This window comes from Sorex fumeus, unplaced genomic scaffold, assembly GCF_029834395.1.
Source record: "Sorex fumeus unplaced genomic scaffold, SorFum_2.1 ptg000034l, whole genome shotgun sequence".
Classification (NCBI taxonomy): Eukaryota; Metazoa; Chordata; class Mammalia; order Eulipotyphla; family Soricidae; genus Sorex; species Sorex fumeus.
In genome coordinates, this window is record NW_026606091.1 from 17,525,657 (window position 1) to 17,548,348 (window position 22,692).

The 22,692-nt window shown below is 41.5% G+C and overlaps 1 protein-coding gene across 2 annotated transcripts in view; it reads left to right on the plus strand.

The window, feature by feature from the left end:
• The window catches only part of TEK (TEK receptor tyrosine kinase), a 121,060-nt gene extending 99,428 nt beyond the window's left edge, over positions 1-21,632 (plus strand). Inside the window, exons 15-23 of one of the 2 annotated variants that reach the window (XM_056117103.1) lie at positions 975-1,185; positions 6,778-6,888; positions 9,120-9,310; positions 10,124-10,237; positions 14,665-14,735; positions 15,516-15,556; positions 16,637-16,733; positions 19,645-19,744; positions 20,522-21,632. In XM_056117103.1, coding sequence (XP_055973078.1) covers positions 975-1,185; positions 6,778-6,888; positions 9,120-9,310; positions 10,124-10,237; positions 14,665-14,735; positions 15,516-15,556; positions 16,637-16,733; positions 19,645-19,744; positions 20,522-20,596 — 1,011 coding nt within the window. In that variant the 3' untranslated portion in view covers positions 20,597-21,632. The remainder of the gene's footprint in view (positions 1-974; positions 1,186-6,777; positions 6,889-9,119; positions 9,311-10,123; positions 10,238-14,664; positions 14,736-15,515; positions 15,557-16,636; positions 16,734-19,644; positions 19,745-20,521) is intronic. The other variant, XM_056117104.1, reaches the window with a different exon arrangement.
• The last annotated feature ends 1,060 nt before the right edge of the window (positions 21,633-22,692 follow it).

The window sequence follows — 22,692 nt, forward strand, 5'->3', positions numbered from 1 at the left end:
TATTTAAAAATAATTTGATTCTACTATATAACATTAAGTACAATTAAATATTTCAAATAGAGCTTATTTTCATGTATTGAAGTACCCAAGGTTGTCCTCAAAAGATGGCAAGGGCTAATACCACAGCCCGTAGGGTGTTTGCCTTGCACACAGCTGACCTGGGTTCGATTCCCAGCATCCCATATGGTTCCCCGAGCACCGCCAGGAGTAATCCCTGAATGCAGAGCCAGGAGTAACCTCTGAGCATTGCCAGGTATGACCCAAAAAGCAAAAAACAAAACAAAAACAAAAAACAAAAGAAAACAAAATATGGCAAAAGGGGCTGTATTATCTGAGTCCATGAAAGAACCGGCTCAGTTCACTGGAACGGGAGGACCAGCAAGGAGGCAGGGAGTGCCTGGGGTCATCATAGGACCAGCATTTTGTTGTGATTTGTCAACAGCTACTTAAAACTCAAGGAGACAATGTGCGGGACTTGGAATAAGCCTCGGTCATCCTGGAGTAAGAGTCTATCCCAGAGCGGGCTTGAAAGATCTTAAGGTCTAGTACAAGTCAGAGAGAGTGAATGTGAGTCTAAGAATAGGCCAAATGACTTCAGGAAAGCATTCACTAAGGCAAGCCCTATGCCTGTCCTAGATAAATCTGCAATTTCCTTTGCAAACCAAAACCCAGCACCTGCTCATCCCATAGAAGAAAAGAAAGCCAATCGTGTCCATACCAGGGATGTGCCACACTGTGACACAGGTGCTGTTATCCCTGCTGCTTGCTCCTCCCTGCAGGCATTGCCAATCCATTATGTCCCACTTTCACCCTGAGGTTGAAATTGTACCCCTGCAGTTCTACGGCAGCCATTCATATCTGTTCTAGAATCAAAAACACACTTTCTCTTTTCACTGAGGAGAATTAGCCAGGAGGTGGTCTGCTGCTCTAAATGATGAAAACATAAAAATCATGAAAAAAAATCATTTTTCCAGAGGGAAGAACCAGCTGTGCAGTTCAACTCAGGAACTCTGGCCCTGAACAGGAAAGCCAAAAACAACCCGGATCCTACAATTTATCCAGTGCTTGACTGGAATGACATCAAATTTCAAGATGTGATTGGGGAGGGGAATTTTGGCCAGGTTCTTAAGGCACGCATCAAGAAGGATGGGTTACGGATGGATGCTGCCATCAAGAGGATGAAAGGTCAGTGTGTGGACAAATGGACAGTGCACGGACAGCATTTCTCTAGGGTGGGAAGAAAATTTGACTTCCTGTTGAATCTTTCCTCTCTGGTCTTACTTTTTTTTTTAGACAAAAAATTGGCATGCTGTCAGACAGGGCTGTTATGTGCAACTGAGGGTGATGTTTCCTGTGAGGCGGGGCCTGTGATTGGGTCAGGATGTAAATCTGAAGGCACAAGATAGTTAAATACTCTCTGACTCGATTCCTTGGGTTTTGTGGATACCAGTGTCATTCCCTGCTAACTTTGGAGCCAGCAATATTGCTTTTCTTGATGCAATGGTTCCAAAATTGAGTAGATAATCAGAATCCACTGGAAAGCAGACTAGTAGGGGCTGGAGAAATAGTACAGGAGGTATGGTGCTTGCCTTGCATGTAGCCAGTATTAGCTCAATCACCAGCACCGCATATGATCCTGCACAGCATGTCCAGGAATGATCCCTGATTATGGAGCCAGAAATATCCCCGGAGCATTGCTGCATATGGCCATTCTCAAAACCAAAGAAAGAAAAGTTTTCAAAACTCAGACTGTTGTGTCCCCTTTCTACAGTTTTGGATTCAGTAAGTTGGAGGCAAGGCTGGGAATTTGCATTTCCAGTTAGTTCCTAAGTGATACTTATGCTGAGGACTTGGAAACTGCACTTTATAACCACTGCTTTGTATTATCTGCTTCAAAAAATCCCTGAGAATGGGGCAGGAGTGATAGGACAGAGGGTAAGGCACTTGCCTTGCACTATGGCTGACTTGGGTTCAATCCCCATCACCTCAAATGGGTTCCCTGAGCCCACATGGTGTGATCACTGAGTCCAGAGCCAGGATTAACCTCTGAGCATCGCTGGTGTGAGGATGTGACCCAAAAACAAAATTAAACAATTCCTGGAGACACTATTATACAGGCATCTACTTGGGCTTCATTGTCCTCTTGCTTCAGTGTGTTTGGATTTCTGGGAGGGTCTCCTGAGGGTCTGGCTCTTAATCAAGCTTTCCCAGAGATTTCTACCTATGTTCATAATTGACAACTATTATCTCACAAATCACAAGAGCTAAAACTTTCCCCCATTGTCATCATTTAAAACTGCCTACTACCTGCCCATTTAATAAGATGATATAAGACATCTAAAAAAGCCGAGCACTCACTGGTATCGCTGTCACCTGCGTGAAGACATGTGGAGACTGCAGTTATGTTTTGTGTTTTGTTTTGACTGCACACTTGGAAAGTGGTGGGTTGAGCAAGGAATGGAATGGACTGCCATTGCTAGGTTCTCCCTAACAAAGTCTCTCCTAAATCAGTGGGGAGTTTCCCCCCCTCTTTTTGACTGTAACATTGACACTCTCATGGGACTTTATCTTGAATCTCTCAGGAACTCATCATTTCTTTCTGCATTAAAGCCATGTCAGAGAACAAATAAACACAGAATATTATCTATGCTTAGAGACAGTAATGTTTCAAAACACATGCACATGCAGGCATACACACACACACACACACACACACACACACACACACACACACTTGTTTAGCAGATGGAAAGTTCTTTTCTGTTTTGCTACTGTAGCCTCCAGGACTTTTGGAAAACAGTAAAGAGAGTGAGAGGCAAGAAGCAGTTTTTTCATTGGTATATAAAAATATACCTAAATCTGGTTGCAAACTTCATTTCCATAGAAATAGATACAAACAATAGCTTATCAGGGCCTAGGGCTGACCATTTTTTTTTAAAAGGCGATTTAAAAAATTTTAATTATTTAAATTCCTTTTACATGAGGGAATATATCAGAAAACTATGTGCATAAACATTTCTTTTTCTTCTTTTTTTTTGTTTTTGAATTTTTATTTATTTATTTATTTATTTACAGTTGTAGATTTACAATTTTTTTTTGTGCTTGGGTTTCAATTATACAATGATCAGATACCCTTCCCTCCACCAGTGCCCGTTTTTCACCACCATGGATAATATCCCTCCCACCCCCATCCCCCCATCCCCCCCTGCCTCTGTGGCAGGGCAATCCCCTGTGTTCTCTCTCTCCGTTTGGGTGTTGTGGTCTGCAAAAGGGGTATTGAGTGGCAAACATGTTCAGTCCATAGTCTACTTTCGACATGCATCTCCCCTCCTGGGAGGATCCTCCAAACATCCTTTATTTGGTGCTCCCTTCTCTATCTGAACTGCCCTTTCCTCTAGGATACCCGGCTGGCCTCTAAGTTATGGAGTAATCCTCCTGGTGCTGATCTCAGCTATTCTTGGGTATTAATCTCATACTTTGTTACTTTATATCCCCCAGATGAATGCAATCTTTCTATGTCTATCCCTCTCTTTCTGACTCATTTCGCTTAGCATGATACTTTCCATATTGTACCACTTGTATGTAAATTTCATGACTTCATCTTTTCTAACATCTACATAGTACTCCATTGTGTAGATGTACCAAAGTTTCTTTAACCAGTCATCTGTTCTTGGGCATTCAGGTTTCTTCCAGTTTCTGGCTATTGTAAAGAGTGCTGCAATGAACAAACAAGTGCAGATGTCACTTCGACTATACATTTTTGCCTCTCTGGGATATATTCCCAGGAGTGGTATTGCTGGGTCAAATGGGAGCTCAATTTCTAATTTTTTGAGAATTGTCCATACTGTTGTCCAGAAGGGCTGAACCAGTGGACATTCCCACCAACAGTGAAGGAGTGTCCCTTTCTCGCCACATCCACGCCAGCATTGGTTGCTTTTGTTCTTTTGAATGTGGGCCAGTCTCTGAGGTATGAGATGGTATCTCATTGTGGTTTTGATCTGCATCTCTCTGATGATTAATGATGTAGAGCATTTTCTCATGTGCTTTTTTGCCATTCGGATTTCTTCTTTGAGAAAGTTTCTGTTCATTTCATTGCCCCATTTTTGGATGGGGTTGGATGTTTTCTTCTTGTGGAGTTTAACCAGTATTTTGTATATCCTGGATATCAACCCCTTGTCAGATGTGTATTCGGCGAATATCCTTTCCCATTCTGTAGACTGTCTTTGTATTTTGGTCACTGTTTCTTTGGAGGTGCAGAAGCTTCTTAGTTTAAGATAGTCCCATTTATCTATCTCTGTTTTCACTTGCTCGGCCAGTGGCGTGGCATCTTTGAAGATACCATTAGCTTCAATGTCATGGAGGGTTTTGCCAACTTTGTCTTCAATGTACCTTATGGTTTCTGGTCTGATGTTGAGGTCTTTAATCCATTTTGATCTTACTTTTGTACATGGTGTTAGGCAGAGTTCTGAGCCTATTTTTTTGCATGTAGCCGTCCAATGATGCCAACATAATTTATTAAAGAGGCTTTCCTTACTCCACTTCACATTACTTGCACCTTTATCAAAGATTAGATGATCATATGATTGAGGGGAGATGTCAGTGTATTCAACCCTGTTCCATTGGGGGCTGACCATGTTTTTCTTTCTTTTTTAAAATTTTTTTATTAGTGAATCACCCTGAGGTACAGATACAGACCTACAAACTTCCGTGCTTGCGTTTCAGTCATGCAATGATCAAGTATCCATCCCTCCACCAGTGTCCATTCTCCATCACCAATGTTCCCAGCATCCCTCCCACCACCACCACCCCATCCCCATCCTCTGCCTCTGTGACAGGGCTTTATTTTTTGTTCTCTCTCTCTCCTTTTGGATATTGTGGTTTGCAATAGAGGTATTGAGTGGCCATCATGTTTGGTCTATAGTCTATTTCAGCACGCATCTCCCATCCCAAGCAGGTCCTCCAAAAGTGTTCCCTTCTGTATCTGAGCTGCCTTTCCCCCCAGCATGTGAGGTCAGCTTCCAAGCCATGGAGCAAACCTCCTGGTACTTGTCTCTACTATACCTGGGTGTTAGTCTCTCATTCTGTTACTTCATATTCCACAGATGAGTGCAATATTTCTATGTTTGTCCCTCTCTTTATGACTCATTTCACTTAACCTGATACTTTCCATGTTGATCCGCTTATAAGAAAATTTCATGGCTTCATCTTTTCTAATTGCTGTATAGTATTCCATTGTGTAGATGTACCAAAGTTTCTGTACCCAGTCATCTGTTCTTGGGTACTTGGGTTTTTTCCAGATTTTGACTATTGTAAACAGTGCAGTAATGAATAAAAAAGTGCAGCTGTCATTTCTACTATACTTTTTTGCATCTCTGGGATATATTTCCAGAAGTGGTATTGCTGGGTCAAATGGGAGCTCAATTTCTAATTTTTTGAAAGATATCCATACTGTTTTCCAAAAGGGCTAAAACAGTTGGCATTCCCACCAGCAGTGAAGGAGAATCCCTTTCTCCCCACATTAAAACTGACCATTTCTGCAGGGAGAGGAATGTCTGCAAAGAACAGCAGTTTCTGAGTAAAGGGAGGGCTTCATTTCTAAAGTCCCCCCACCACACTGGCCTGTGGATTCCTGCTATATGAACAAAGAACATAAGTTGGAATTGCCTGGTCTTCTGTCTTATGAATTCTCTTGATCAAAAAATAAAATTTCTGTGATTTCCAAATATTTATTTAGGCATACCCCTTTCCCACTTTTGCTTCTGATGTTATTTTTTCAAATATCACACTATCCCTGACTCATATCTGATGACTGGTTTACACATCTGCAGAAAAGCCTTCTCTTCTTCCCAGTGAGTGTCTGGTGTCTCCTCCTCTGACCAACCAAAGAGTAGAAACAAGTGTAATTCAGTTTTCAGACAACTCAGTGACTTCAACAAGAGGGTCACTGGGCCGTGCATTCTTATGGTTATTTTTGGGCCACACCAGCAGTGTTTAGAGCTTATTTGTGGCTCTTCACTCAATGATAACTTGCAATGGGGCTCAGAGTACCATATGGGGTGCTGGGAACCAAGCTCAGGTGAATTGTGTGCAAGGCAAATACCCTACCCACTGTCTCTCCAGCCCAGGATATAAGATTTTTAACAGCATTGGTTTGAGAGAAAGCAAGTTTGTACTGTTGAACAAAGCAAGATCTTTGCATTAGTGCTAGCATTTCATTGAAACGTGGGCTCTGTTCCTCAATACCTCTACCCAGTCATCTTCCTGGGTATTTGAGAGCCTAGACTGGAAAACTTTAGGGCAAGGATTTGCAACCAGGAGTGGTTTTGCACCCTGGAGACTCCTTGGCAATGTCTTGATTCAATTTTGGTTGAGTTTTTTTTCCTTTTGGAAAAAAAGGGTTCCTTCTGGCTCTGCACTCAGGAGTTAATCCTGGTGGTGTTCGGGGACCACATGGGATGCCGCGAATTGAGCCCAGGTTGGACACGTGCAAGGCAAAATCTTCCCTCTATACTATCACTCCAGCCCCAGGTTGAGTTATTTCTATCTAGTGGGTAGAGGTCAGAGACACTGCTAAATGCCTTACAGCCACAGAACAGCCCCCCAAAACTCAGAAGCGTTGGCTTTAGTTAGTGGAGTTGAACTCCCTGACTTAGAGGTGTTAATTTCTAAGTGCTCCAGACCTGAGCATAGCTGAATGAGCCTGAAAGCCACAGGAGCAAGAGAGGGCAGTTGTGTCTGGCCAGGGACAAGGACCACAACTCTTGCCCTCTTTCCCAGAATATGCCTCCAAAGATGACCACAGAGACTTCGCGGGAGAACTGGAGGTTCTGTGTAAACTGGGACATCACCCAAACATCATCAATCTCCTGGGAGCCTGTGAACACCGTGGTAAGAGGTTTTTTCCTGTTTCCCTGCCAGCGCCCACACCCCCCTTTGAAAAAGGCACATTCCATATTGAAATTAAGAGAGATCATAATCTCAGGAATGTGATCTATTTCTTTTCTCAAGTTGCATTTTCAACTTAATGCCTTTCAACTAGTTCCCTTCTTATTGCTGGACTTTGCATCTCTTTGGAGGTAGGTCCCAAGGCTGAGTCAGTTGGCTCATCCATTACTACAAGCATGTGCCCTGCTTGCCTGCATCCTTGCTGATGCAGAGACTTTCTCAGCTGCTACAAATAGGTGGGTCAAGGAGCCCTCAGCAGTAAGGACAACAAATACATTGGTTTTCCTTCATTTTCTATCTTTCCTATTTACCTCTGAGCTACAAAAACATCTTCTCAATGTTAAATCTCTGAATGTCAATAATCTACTATCATGCAAAAGTACTGATAAAGCTTAGGTTGGAATAAACACAAGAATCAGCTCTTATTCCATCATATTTTGTTCTTTTCCAAAACAATTTCCTGTACAGTTTCATAACTATGTTATGGAGCACATACTCCTAAAGCTCAACTTATATTATTAAATCAAATACTTAGTGAAACTTTCCTGTTGAAATATGTGCAAGTAACTGTCAATAAGAAGGTAACAGAAATCTCATGGGTTTGCATCTGCATGATGCCTAGGTTTTGTAGTTGAACCTTCGCTTATACTTACTCATGGAAAAGTTTGTACCCACAAAAAAATAAGATTAAAAAAAAAGCTCCGCAGAGTCATTATTTACAAACTTGACAGTGTCTTGTTGACTATGCGGCACAAAAACCAACAATAGAAAAGAGACGACTTCCTTTTCCTCAATTTATTTAACTAAAAACACTGGCACTTCAAATAATGTGTCATTCTATGATCTAATAAGGGTGTAAATCTGAAAGTCAGATCCTGTACCTTTGGTTAAATAATAAACTTACATCATTCATTTTTTTTTACTTATTTCCTGAAAACAGTTATCGGTATGCTAATAATAAATGAAACTTAAAATAACTACAACAGAAAAATAAATATCTTTTAAAATTCTGCTTTTCTGTCATGCTGTGTATTTGGCCCATAAAATTTGTCAGTTGTCAAAGAAGTGAGAGAGCACACCCAATCGTTTCAGCCTACTTTTCCTATTGTACAAAGGATTTGGTGCTAGAAGATATTTTGTTGCCAAATTTTCATTTCTTAGACTGTCCCTGAAGTTCAGAATTCATTTTTAACTTTAAAAATAATGAATTCAAAAACTTACTTTAAAACAGTGAAACCTTTATGTATTTCACTGGCTCCAGAGATCACTGTTTTTAATCAAGGTAGTTTATTTATTTATTATTTATTTATTTGCATCCCACCCAGCAATGCACAGGGCTTACCCCTGGTTCTGCACTCAGGAATTATTCCTGGTGGTGCTTGGGGGACCATATGGGTTGCTGGGAATCAAACTCAGGTTGTCCACCTGCAAAGCAAATGCCCTACCTGCTGTGCTATCATTTCCAGCCCCACAGTTTAAGTATATTTAAGAAAAAGAATTACTATTAAAATAAGACAGGGAACCATATTTTTTCCCCCAAAGAAGGCTTCTATCTTTTTCCTAAAAGTCTGGCTTTTCTAGTTCATGGAAGCAAACCACTAACTTTGACACCTAATTGCTAACCAGTCGCCTTGCCAGCTGTTTGCTTCATGAGGACCCACAGTGCTTTAGGGATGCATAGAAAGCAGAAGAGAAAGTCATATCTTGGGGTCCTTCCCTCAAGGATAGTCATTGCTCTTGTTTTGTTTTGAATCACCTTAAGAGAAGTGAAGAGACAGGCTAGGATGTCATGCCTGACTCATACCAGGTTCTCAGTGATTACTGAAGTGAGCATACATGGCAAAGTACACACGATGCCTCAAACCCTCTGGACAAGCATTTTAATTTTGTTCTATTGTCACCAAGGAGGTGGGTGACACTCTTCAAGAAGTCCTCCTTGTTGGGCCATATCAACTAGGGTGGGGAACACAGGGGAAAGAAAGGAACCCTGAATCCATGCGCAGTACAGGAGGAAGACATCACTTACCTTCTTCTCGAGCCCTCCATGGTAATGAGGTGGGTACCCCAGAAGGAACCCTTCAAGGTTGGCTGGTCTCGAGAAGCAGGCCCCATCTCGATATTTCCTGCTGGTTAGTGCCTCTGCTTCAGGGGCTGCTTGCTCCCTCTCTCTGCAGGCTACTTGTACCTGGCCATCGAGTACGCCCCCCACGGCAACCTCCTGGACTTCCTGCGCAAGAGCCGCGTGTTGGAGACCGACCCAGCCTTCGCCATAGCCAACAGCACCGCCTCCACGCTGTCCTCCCAGCAGTTGCTCCATTTCGCAGCGGATGTGGCCCGTGGCATGGACTATTTGAGCCAAAAACAGGTTCGTTAGGAGAATCCTGCTCTGGACGTCTTTCACTCTGGAAATCTCTTTAGGATCAGAGGCTAGATCACTGTGTACATTTTTTTGCCCAGACACCCTCCCTTTTAGACATTTTTACAATCTACCTTGAATCTCAATGCTATCTATTGTTGTTTGGCCTGGGTTTGAGTGCTCAGGGCTTCTTCCTAGCTCTGTGTTCAGGGATCTCTCCTGGAAGGGCTCAGGGAACCATATGTGGTACTGCGGATCCAAATCTAGGTTAAGACATGTATGAGGCAGGGCAGGAGCGCTAGCACAGTGGGTAGGGCATTTGCCTTGCATGCAGCAGCCCCTGTTCAATCCCTGGCATCTCATATGATCCCCTGAGCACCGCCAGGAGTAATTCCTTAGTGCAGAGCCAGGAGTAACTCCTGAGCATCACCAGGTGTGATCCAAAAGGCAAAAAAAATAAAAGACATGTGTAAGGCAAATCCCCTATCTTCTGTACTGTTTCTCTGGCCCTAATACACCATTCAATTATAAGAAAATTAATTCCCAATACTGACAGTACCTTTATCTACTGAATTTTGTGAACATTTGAGGTTTCTGAGCCATTAGCTTCATTGGCTCCAAAAAATGTCCAACAACAGACACTTTGCATTGCAACTGAAGAATTGAATAACCAAGGCCTTTTCTTGAAAAGCTTCTGTCAGACATGCTGGTCATTTGACAGATTTCACTAACAGTTCTGACCCCTGATGGCTTTGTGCTAACAATATGAAGTAGAAAAGTAAATATTATCCTGACCATACATGATGGTTTTTAAATGTTCAGTTTATTCACAGGGATCTGGCAGCCAGGAATATTTTAGTCGGTGAAAACTATGTAGCCAAAATAGCAGATTTTGGACTGTCCCGAGGCCAAGAAGTGTATGTGAAAAAGACTATGGTAAGTTCATCATCAACACTGAGGACATCCAATGGTGCCTTCGGAATAGCATTGTTCTGTGGCATCTGATGATTGTGGTCCCCAGTAGATAGTGTCTTGATTCAGCAACTAGAAGAACAGGAGGGGACATAGGGATAGTGGAGGAGGGATAATTGGCACATTAATTGTAGGTGGGGTAGGAATACTATATTTGTAAAGTAACACTATTATAAACTATTTCCTCAATTTAGAAATTGGGGGGATGTGGTTCAGCAGGAGAGCACCTGCCTCAGATAGATGAGGTCCTAGGTTCCACGCTTAGCACTGCTACACAAACAAATAACATAGAGCCCCTTTGGCTCCTAAGATGCCACATTGCCTGATGCTGAATGTTTATCAGCAAGGCACTCTCAGAAGCAAAGATACCCCCTAGAGGAATAATTTCTAAGCTATACATTTTTCCTCCTATAGCTTTTGGTAATTGAACCCACTCTCTGGGTTAGAGACTGAACTAGTTAAAGAAATAAGATCCACCACTCACCTGTCTGCTCTGCTTCTCCTGCTCTTCAAGGGCACAGACAGGACTTCTACTGCCTCCCATCCTCACAGCAGCATTTGAGAGAAATGGTTTAAAAGGGATGCTTCAAGGGGAAGAGCACTAATAAAGGATCAACTCTATTTTCCAAGGCAGGATCAAATGTTCAAGGGGCAGCTTGTGACAAGGGAGGAAAATGGCTGGATGAGAAAAGGGAGAAGAAAGACAGGATCCTAGTATTTGAAGCACCCTGAAAGAAGTGTGCAGTGTGTCAGTACACCACCAGAGGGCAGAGTGGCTACCTTCTATGACAGTTGTTTATTATTGTTGTTTTGTTTTTTTTAAAATTAAATTCCTTCTATTGAATCACCGTGAGACCTATTTTTTTTAATTGGAGATTTTCAACTTTGCACTGTTGAATAATCATGGGAGCTTTGGAAAAATACAGAAGTTGAGTCCTGCCGCTTAGATACCCTGATTTAATTGTTCTGGAGTGAATACAATCCTTTTTTTTTTTTTTTTTTTTAAATTTTTGAAGTCTGCAAAAATTTTAATACTGCAGATGTTACAAACTAAAGTGATTAAAAATTTAAAGATTTAAAGTTTTACTATTGTTAATACATAATCTGCTTGTCCCTGATTTATTTATTGTTTGTGCTAAATCCTGGGATAATATTAGTCACAATTTCCATCTTCAAAGAGCTCACAAATAGGATACATAATGAACACTCATAACATTTGTCAAGTTCTTTAAAAACAAAACAAAAACAAACAGTAAGTACTAAGGGCACAAGAAGCAAAGATGCTATGGGAACACAGAGAAGTATATTGATCCTTGCCTGTGATTAGTCTTAGACAGACTCCTGGAGGAGGTTCACAACTAATTTTATTTTATCTTATTTTTATTTTTTAATAGAAATGGATAAATATTGGTCAGAGGATACAATGATGTGATTTTATGGGACAAATGATTAATATACAATATGTTATTAAAGTTAATTATACTATACCAAAGGTAAGGTAAGGTAAAGGCCCTCCCGTTGATCGTCGATTTGCTCGAGCGGGCCCAGTAACGTCTCCATTGGAGACTTTGTTGTTACTGTGTCTGGCATATCGAATACTCTCAGTAGCTTGCCGGGCTCTCCGAGAGGGGCGGAGGAATCGAACTCGGGTTGGCCATGTTGGCCGCTTGTAAGGCGAACGCCCTACCCGCTGTGCTATCGCATACTATACCAAAATTAAATTTAAATAAGTTTTAGATTTTCTTATCACATATTACCTATGCACAAATAGTTACTATGTGAGGATAAATTGTGCTAATCAGTTTCACAGTATTTACCTATGCATATATATATGATATGGCCGACCCGAGTTCGATTCCTCCGCCCCTCTCGGAGAGCCCGGCAAGCTACCGAGAGTATCTCGCCCGCACAGCAGAGCCTGGCAAGCTCCCCGTGACGTATTCGATATGCCAAACACAGTAACAACAAAATCTCCAATGGAGACGTTACTGGGCCCGTTCGAGCAAATCGATGATCAACGGGAGGGCCTTTACTTACTTACTTTACTTATATATGATATAACCTGTTTGATCTCATAAATATATCAGAAATTTTAAAAGAAGTGTTTGCACTTGAGAATTTTTATTTATCTATTTATTAGTGAATCACCATGAGGTACTGTTACAGACTTACAAACCTTCATGTTTGCATTTCAGTCATACAATGATCGGTTACCCATCCCTCCACCAGTGCCCATTCTCCATCACCAATGATCTCAGTATCCCTCCCACTCCCCTAAACCTCCCCTCCCCACCCCACCTCTGTGGCAGGGCATTCCCTTTTGTTCTCTTTCTTCTTTTGGATATTGTGGTTTGCAATAGAGGTATTGAGTGGCCATCATGTTCGGTCTATAGTCTATTTTTCGCAGCTCCCAACCTGAATGGGTCCTCCCAGCACCCTTTACTTGGTGTTTCCTTCTCTGTCTGAGCTACCTTTTCCTCCAGCAAGTCATCACCAATTTTACAGTATATACTATTGGAGATGTAAGACTTATTCAGATGATTTGGAGGGTGCAATAAATAGAGCCTAACAGAAAAGGGAAGTGCAAAACCTTAGGGAATTAAGTGATTCAATGTGCCTGCAATGTAATGCATAAAAGAGGGCAAGTAAAAATTCAGTTGGTGGGACCAGAGCGATAGTATGGTAAATAAGGTATGTGCCTTGCACGCAAACAACCCAAGTTCGATCTCAGGCACCACATATGGTTCCCCTGAGAACCATCAGGAGTCATCCTGAGAACAAAGTCAAGAGTAAGCCTTGAGCACTGCTGGTGTGTCCCCTAAACAAAATCAAACAAAATTCAGGATTGGAAAGGGAAATGGGTGTGAGAGCTTTGTGAAAATTCCAGCTCAGGATGTATTCCAGCTAAGCATCTGAAAATGTAAAGATAATAGGGGCATTAAAGAATATTAAAACAAGGAAACACACAGTTGAATTTGCTGTGTAGAGTTATTTGTTGTGTTGAGAACAGGTTGTTGGGTAGTCAAACTAGACCAGGAGAGGAGAGCAGAGCCTGTGGCTATCAGCAGGAGATGATAGAGCCCCGAGTTCAAGGTGACAACAGAGGGAACAGAAGTGAATAGATACCAAAATGTCAGCTAAGAGGAAAATGAGAAAGTAAGCACAGAAATCGATAATTAAGAGAGATTAAGTGGTAGGCTAGTAGAGCATGCATAAAGGATGGCAAACACAGCACAGAACATGTAGACAATTCCTTCAATTCCTTAGAGGTGATGGGGCAGAGAGATCTAACATCAGTGGAAACTGGGGATGTGGGAGACGGGGATTGGGTTAACGAGAGTGAAGGGAGGGTGTGTGTGTGTGTGTGTGTGTGTGTGTGTGTGTGTGTGTGTGTGTGTGTGTGGAGAAAAGTGAAGATGTCAAAGTAAGAAAGGACACTTTGGTATTTAAACTTCCAAGTACAAACCTCACTTTAGATGTACGGTCAGGAAAGAGGTACAGACAGCACCCATCACTGAGGGCTATAAAATGCTCACACTTGTCCATTATCCTTGTGACCCAGAGCACAGCTGTTCTTGTGGAAGGGAGGACTGGCTTCAGAGGAGCTGAAAAAGTGCCCCTAAGTACATATGTCTTTGCCTCATCCATTCATTAGCTTCTGTGGGCTAAAATGCCATGATTGAGGGTTTGGGGCAGGAAGATGAATCTCCCATGATCCAACAAGGTTCCTGTGTCCTCTACTGCAGAGCAAATGCAAGGGGACCTGGATCATTGCAGATTTGAGGAAACTAGGGCAGTAATCCAAATTTCTCAATGTTGAGTCCCCATTTCCTTTTTCCTAGTCTGGACTCAGTAAGCCAAGAATATGGGGATATCCTGGAGGGAATCAGGTCAAGGTACCCAAATTGTCATCGATCCTATCTCTGAACCCAGTGAAAACTCATGGGCCAGGAGCAACTTTTCCTTCTGCTCACATACATGCACATGGCTCTGCTCACCTGAGATGATCATTCCTTCCACATGCACTTGATAACTGCACATCTTAGAGGACCTTGTGCAAACATCCCCTACCTGGAAATTTCACCTTTCTCCTCCAGACATAGCTTGTGCTTGCATATAACCTTGGCTTTTTCTACATCACACATTTTGTAGTTCTTCTTACACAAAAATTCTGTGGGGTCACCTGGAGGTAACTGGAACCTACCCAATTGACATGTCTTAGAGTTGAAAAAACACATATGGGAGGGGCATATACAGAACAATTTCATTTTGGTCATTCTTTGTGAAATCCCCATAGACCTTGAAGGAACCCCAACTACAAGCAACTGGTGAACCTGGTGAATGGTCCTATCTAACCTAACTGACACTGACCTCTTACCTATCCCCTCCAGGGTCGGCTCCCAGTGCGCTGGATGGCCATCGAGTCACTGAATTACAGTGTCTATACAACCAACAGTGATGTGTGAGTAGCTTCTTCTTAATGACCTACTGTTTTCCTCCAGAAAAATAAATATTTGACAGGGGTTTTAAAGGGAAGCTTGAATGTGTCGGTCTTCTGTGGAAGAAAGTGAATCCCTAAGCCCATGAAGTGAGTTCGTAGAATGAATGAAGTATTGGTGCGGACAAATTTGGGGTGTAAAACATTGAAGGCAGACTTTGGGGACCATCTCTGCATATGGTCTCAGTGACAAACCCACGTAACGGTGGGATCGAGGGATAGTTCCACTATCCTGCCCCATTCCCCCTATTTTAAGAAGAAAACAGTGAGATACAAAGGGATGAAGCACCACTCCTAGGACCTTATCCATCACAATTCCTGCATCTAAACAGTGTGCCTTTTGTGCTCACACTCACATCATCTCTGCATAACTTTTAGGAAGAAGTGAACCCTCCCACCTTTAAAAGTGTACACTAAGATGTTGGGCAAGTCATTCAGCCACATGCTAAGTGCCAGACACAGGCTTTATCATAGGTCTGCAGCTTAAAATTTCATCTGCTTTCCACAATATCACCTCATACTGTGCCAAAAGTGAGTGTGGGATTTATGTCAGTTGTTTATTATAATCCTCCCATGGGTCTAAAAGATCAGAGAGTGCTGTGTGCATGGACCTGACCTCAGAACCATAGTCTAACCAGAAGTCAGTTCCCTTCTGGCAAAGAGCCAGTCACCCTGGCTTTGGGAGCAGAAAATAGGTCACTCTTTTTAGTTGGTTACTGGTTTCACCGTTGTCCCTTGTTTCAGGTGGTCTTATGGAGTGTTACTGTGGGAGATTGTCAGCTTAGGTGAGTATGTACATCTACCAGGTCAGACCCCTGGCACAGGGGATGCCCACCCTCCAACCTTCCTTACTGTAATCTGTGGATGCAATAGGTGGGACAGAGAACCTTCTTATTTATTTCCTTTTAAAAGTCTCATAGGTGAATGTTATACTAACAAATCAGTAGTTATGAACTTTATAATAGTTATTTTCTTCTTCTGCAAAGATGTAATAGGATTATGTCAATTTTCCCCTCCCCTTTAAGATGGCATAATATGGAGCCATATTTTTGAAGTCATTTAATAGCATGTGCAAATGTGCATACCCAAATCCCAAATTTCACATATGCCATGATCCCACGTTAAAAACCCTGCCTGCTAAAAAATAATGGCTGGGAGACTTATCCAGGCAGGATGACTCTTCATGCTTTTTAAAAAATAATTTCCAGGGGCTGAAGCAATAGCACAGCAGGTAGGGCATTTGCCTTGCACGTGGCCGACCCGGGTTCAATTCCCAGCATCCCATATTGGTCCCCTGAGACCGCCAGGAGTGATTCCTGAGTGCAGAGCCAAGAGTAACCCCTAAGCATCACCGGGTGTGACCCAAAAAGCAAAAAATATATACATATATATTTCCATGGTTTTTAATGATTTCTTTAAAATAATGTTTTCATGATTTTTTAGAATAATTTTCACATTTCCTGCAAAAGCTCCTATAATTAAAATTGTGAACTAAATATTAGAAATACAAAAGGAATTGCATAATAGAACAATAGACTCCAGTTAGGGAAATGGTGTGTTTCAGTGACCCAAAAGATAAGTTGGGATGAGGTAGGTTAGGGATGAGGAGCAGCTTTCACTAAGGAGCCTGGTGGTGGCTCTTTCCTCTGAAGCACTGACCACTCTCCAGTGTGGTCATAAGGGTCAGCCCAATTTTGCTATACAGGGGATTTGCACAAACATCAAATCACACTGCTGCTCACTCACACTCTGCATGTCCTGGCCCTCCCCTAGGATCTTGCTTGAGGGGCTGGGGGTAGAGTGACCGCCTGCTGCAGCAGCGGCAGCTCACATACGCACTGTGTCCACCGTGTCCTGTCTTCCAGGTGGCACCCCCTACTGCGGAATGACATGTGCAGAACTCTATGAGAAGCTGCCCCAGGGCTACAGGCTGGAGAAGCCCCTAAACTGCGATGATGAGGTGTAAGTCAGGTCTCACACTGGAGGCTGTTTTATTTTAGCTTTCCTCCTGCATGTTCTTTGGGAAACTGAGTAATAAGGGAGTTATCTGTTAAATACACAGTGAGGTGTAGCTCTATGGCACATGCACACGCTCTGGAGACCCCAGAGAGCCTCTGTAACAGGGTCATTCTCTAAACTGTGAGGCAGTGTGCAGGATTCCCACACATAAGAATCTAGGAAGTCAGGAACAAGATGAGAGTGAGAGAGAGAAAGAGAGAGAGAGAGAGAGAGAGAGAGAGAGAGAGAGAGAGAGAGAGAGGAAACACAGGTGGTTAAGCAATTTACTTTGCATATATCTGACCTCTGTTTGGTCTCCAGTACTGCATATGGTCCTGAGCCAGGATATGAATGGAATGTTTGATGTGAAACCATATATATGTGTGTGTATATATGTATATATATGTATATATATGTGTATATATATATACAACATATACTATATGGGCCGGAGAAATATCACAGCTGGTAAGGCGTTTGCCTTGGACACAACCCACCCAGATTCGATTCCTCCACCCCTCTTGGAGAGCTCGGCAAGCTACCGTGAGTATCTTGCCCACATGGCAAATCCTGGCGAGCTCCCTGTGATGTATTCGATATGCCAAAAACAGTAACAGCAAGTCTCACAATTTGCTGTGAGACGTTACTGGTGCCCATTCTAGCAAATCGATGAACAATGGGAGGACACTGCTTATACAGTGCTTATATACTATATATAAATCACATATATATTTATATACCATGTATATACCACATATAAACTATATGTTTATATACCATATAAACCACATATATAAACCATATGTATATATGTATGGAAGTACAGGTGGAGAGCTCTTTGAAATTGACTTTTTGATGTCTTTGTGAATTCAATACCAATCCAACAGCAAGGGAAACAAAAGCAGAAATAAATAAATGGGACTATGTAAAATTAAAGGGCTTCTCTCTATAACGTTATTAACCATAATTCCAATGAAAGACAACATTACTGAATTGGAGAATATATTTGCAAATCATACATATCAGAAGTTAATCACTGTCACTGTCACTATCTTCCCGTTGTTCATCGATTTGCTCGAGCGGGCCCAGTAACGTCTCCATTGGAGACTTTGTTGTTACTGTGTTTGACATAACGAATACATCACGGGTAGCTTACTAGGCTCTGCCGTGTGGGCAAGATACTCTCGGTAGCTTGCTGGGCTCTCCGAGAGGGGTGGAGGAATCGAACTCGGGTCAGCCATTTTGGCTGCATGCAAGGCTACCGCCATGCTATCGCTCCAGTCCATCAGAAGTTAATATTAAAAGGTAAAGGTAAAGGCCCTCCCGTTGTTCGTCGATTTGCTCGAGCGGGCCCAGTAATGTCTCCATTGGAGACTTTGTTGTTACTGTGTTTGGCATATCAAGTACGTCACGGGGAGCTTGCCAGGCTCTGCCGTGCAGGCGAGATACTCTCGGTAGCTTACTGGGCTCTCTGAGAGGGGCGCAGGAATCGAACTCGGGTCAGCCATGTTGGCTGCATGCAAGGCAAACGCCCTACCGCTGTGCTATATTAATAACTCATTCAAATCTAATTAAAAGTTGGCAAGGATCTGAATAGCTGCTTCCTTTGGATCAATAAAATGTAGAGAGAAAAATCATAGAAAGAGGCTTAGCACTTACAAGTTATTAGAAAAATACGAATCAAAATCACAGATATATCTCATGTGTTAGAGTGGTTATTATAAAATATATAAGCAAACAACAAGTTCTGGAAAAGATGTGGACAGAAGAGAGCTTTTGTACATAGTTGGTGGGAAGGTAGGTATGCCATTAGGGACAATAGTAAAGAGATTTTTCAAATAAATTAGAACTACCATATGATACAGCCATTATATTTCTGGTTGTTTATCTAAAGGACACAAAAACACTAAAAAAATCTGAAATATATATATGCATCCTGTGCTCATCACACATTACTTAAAATGCCAAGATATGTAAACAATCTAAATGCTTACATGCAGAATGAACACAATGAAATGTATATGATATATACTTGACTAATAGCTGAGTAACTATTACAAATGTGAAATTTTTCATTTGCTTCTTGTATGACCTTGAGGGTGTTACACTAAGCAAAAGCATTCATACAAAAATATAAATACTATATTTTCACTGTGAAATATAAAGAAACAAAATGAACAAACAGAACGAGAATAAACTATCAGATACAGAAATTTTTTTCTAATCTGACTGATTAGACTGGTGATTAGGGGAAGGGGAGTTAGATGGGTAAGAGGGATTTATTTCACTGTGGAGAATGGAACTTGTTGCATGGTGAGCATCATAATATAATATATGCAGAGATCAAGTTATAATGTTGTATACCTAAGGGTTATATCATGTTGAATCAATGGTACTTGACACAAACATATTTTAAAATCTGCTTAAGTATTTTTTGTTAGCTTATGTTAGTGGATATAATACTTCTATTAGTTTCTCTCCCAAAAAGATGCTGTAGGTGAAATTTTATAAATGTGAGCCTGAATTCATTTATTACCCCAATGAAACACTGCTATTTTAGAAGATATAGTTTTTCATGGGAAATTATATCCTTGAAATTCAATTCAGTAATTTCTGGATTATCAAAGTATGTGAGAACAAGATTATGTAGAATTGTAGCCAGGATAGGTATCAGTTATGCTGGGAAAAGAAAGGACCATGGAGAGAGGTGGCAGGTTTCTGAGGTATCCTATTTTCATCTTCTGCTGGCTGAGATTAATGATGTGTTGAATAGCTAGATTATTTTCTCTTTCTTTCCCATTCGCTATACTGATCATTCTCAGGACTAAAAACCAGACTGTCATACAAATTAACTCCTTACTCTTTGTTTCCAAAGGTATGATTTAATGAGACAATGCTGGCGGGAGAAGCCATATGAAAGACCCTCATTTGCCCAAATACTGGTGTCCTTAAACAGGATGCTAGAAGAACGAAAGGTGAGTATGGCTCTCAGAGCAGGGCCTCCTTAATTTGAAACATCATGTGCCTGGTGTGGTTAATTAAAAAACTTTGATATAGTCACTGTCTCTGAGTATGATGGGTATTATAGGGGCATAAAAGATGCAGCCCCAGCTTTGAAGGAGTTGTGTAAGACTTCTATAAATATATACTTACATATGGTAGAACAATATCTCATAGCCTACCTGAGTTAGAGTCTCATTAGTCATACCTCGTACTTTGATAGATGAAGTAACACTTAGGTAGGAGTGACCAAGAACAAGTAGTAAGTATGATTTAGTAATCATCAGAGCCTAAGTGTTAAGTTTTTAGGGGGAGGGACAGGAATTCTATGAAAATTTCTAGAAGGTAAGTTGTCTATATGATTCTGGAGTATGAAATCACAAATCAAGGTTAGGAAACTCAATTTTGAAGGTAATCAAAACCCAAGTGTTAATCAAACCATAGGAGTGTGCACTCACTTGGGGTGGGGGTAGAGGGTGCCCTTAGGGAACCTCAGGAAAAGCAGTGAGACACCTTGAGAAAAAGAAACTCTGAGACTGAGGAAAGAGAGAGCATGTGCTCTCACTTGCAGAAGTTGAGATGCATTTCAGGGAGAAAAGTCACCAAGAACAACAGCGAAATGAAAGACAAAACAATCTACTGCAAGTACTGAGTATTGATCTGATCAACCTAAGGAAGTCAGTTGCTGCACCTACCCTACCAGAGGCAGTACCGAGGAATCCAGTGTCTCTGATCCATTCTTGTTCTTCCAGACCTACGTGAACACCACCCTCTATGAGAAATTTACCTACGCAGGAATCGACTGCTCTGCTGAAGAAGCAGCTTAGCACAGCTCGTCTTCATCCATGTGCTGTTTCCCCTTAACCAGCAGAGAGAACATTCATCCATGGACGCCAAGCAAACAACCAAGACTCTTCCAGGAGATGTGACATAGATTTGTAAATATATTTCTGTATGTCTGGGACCTTCACCACGAACCCCCGAGAGTGGGTTTAGAGCACACTCTGGCTCTCATCGGACTGTACATACTGTTTTGAGTAAGAATGTGCTGACTCAGAAGTGCCTGTTCGGTTTCATATGCAATAATATATTTTTTTCTAAAAAATGTGGACTTCATAGGAAGGTGTGAGAGTACAATTACTGTAATGCATAATTCATTATTCTAGATATTTTTGTATTCACCTTTATATTAGGTTATATAAAATGTTTTGTTGTGTAGAAGTAAAATATTGTTAATAAACCTAACAATACACTGACACCACATGTGAAGAAAATGGATCATTTCTAACAGAATATAGATCACATGTGAGAGACTGAAAATTTCAAGTGATGGTGAAAGCTTTGTTTCCCCTTGCCTGAGGGAAATGCCTTTGCCGTGTGTTTCTAGAGCCCACAGTCAGTTCAGAATTCATCTAGAAAAAGAATTAAATTTCATTCCTCGGAAGCCTAGGAATCTTTAGAAAACTAAAAACAAGTTTAATTGAAAACTTTATGGAATTTAGTTTCTCTGCTATTTTTAAGAAATAAAAATAGAGGTTTGGAGTTATATTTAGGAGACATGTGGCATTTGTTTTATATTGTTTTGTTTTGGGGCCACACCTCGTGATGCTCAGGGGTTACTTCTGGCTCTGAACTCAGGAATCACTTTTAGCAGTGCTCAGTCAACACTATGTGATACTGGGGATCAAACTCCAGTTGGCTGCATGCGAGGCAAGTGGCTTACCCATTATACTATCTCCAGCCTAACATCTGACATTTGTGATATCAGATTAACATCCTTACGTGTATTGCATAGTATCAAAATTTTAATTTTGATTAATTGTGAGATTATCATTTATACTAAAAGCAGATGTTGCAGTGAGATAATTTAGTAAATGAATAAATATTTTGTCCTCTCACTTTTTGTTCAGAAGTATTTTTATAGGGTTGGTCAAATATCTTTATTCAACTTTATTGTTTTGGGTTTTTTGTGGGGGGCAACTTTTGTTTTGGGCAACATGACATACTCCTGGTTCTGCTCTCAGGGATCACTCTTGGAAGGTTTGGGGAACCGCATGGGGTGTCAGAGATTGAATCCAGGTCAACTGCATGCAAGACAAGCATTCTACCTGCTGTATCATGGCTCCTGTCCCTATTACACTTTAAATAGAAAATTCTTCAATTATCCATTTTTAGCTATCTCTATCATGTATATAGGCCAGTTCATGAGTGCATGTCACCTGATATGGTGCTTTTAAGTTCACAAAATAGAAAACAAAGGGTCCGAGACATAACTCAGAGGGCTAGAACATATGCACTGCATGCAGGAGGTCTGGGTTTGATTCCCAACGCATCTGGTTCCCTGAGTACCTCCAAGTGTCACCCCCAAACAAAAACAGAACAGAAATAAAATAGGAAACATCTAAAAGTATTTTTCTGCCCACCTGTTCTCTCATAAAGGAAATGACTTTTTTTGTGGTGCTCACATTTGAACCAAAGATTTCGAATTGAAATTCTTCTTAGTCATTACATGCTGAGTTGAGTTCTACATACCATGTAACAATCCATATTCCTGCTATCCAATCAACATACCCCAGGTTTACCATGGCAGCAAACCTAGGGTATATTTACTGAAGGCATAAAAGTATTCTTTCAGAAGGCCAGTAAGGCACAGAGACCATTGTATTAATTACTCTGGGACTCATCTATACTATTAGCAAAGACACAGCAGTAGGGCGTTTGCTTTGCATGCAGCCAACATGGTCAACCCGAGTTCGATTCCTCCGCCCCTCTCGGAGAGCCCGGCAAGCTACTGAGAGTATCTCGCCCACACGGCAGAGCCTGGCAAGCCACCCGTGATGTATTCGATATGCTAAACACAGTAACAACAAAATCTCCCAATGGAGACGTTACTGGGTCCGCTCGAGCAAATCGTAGCAACTTA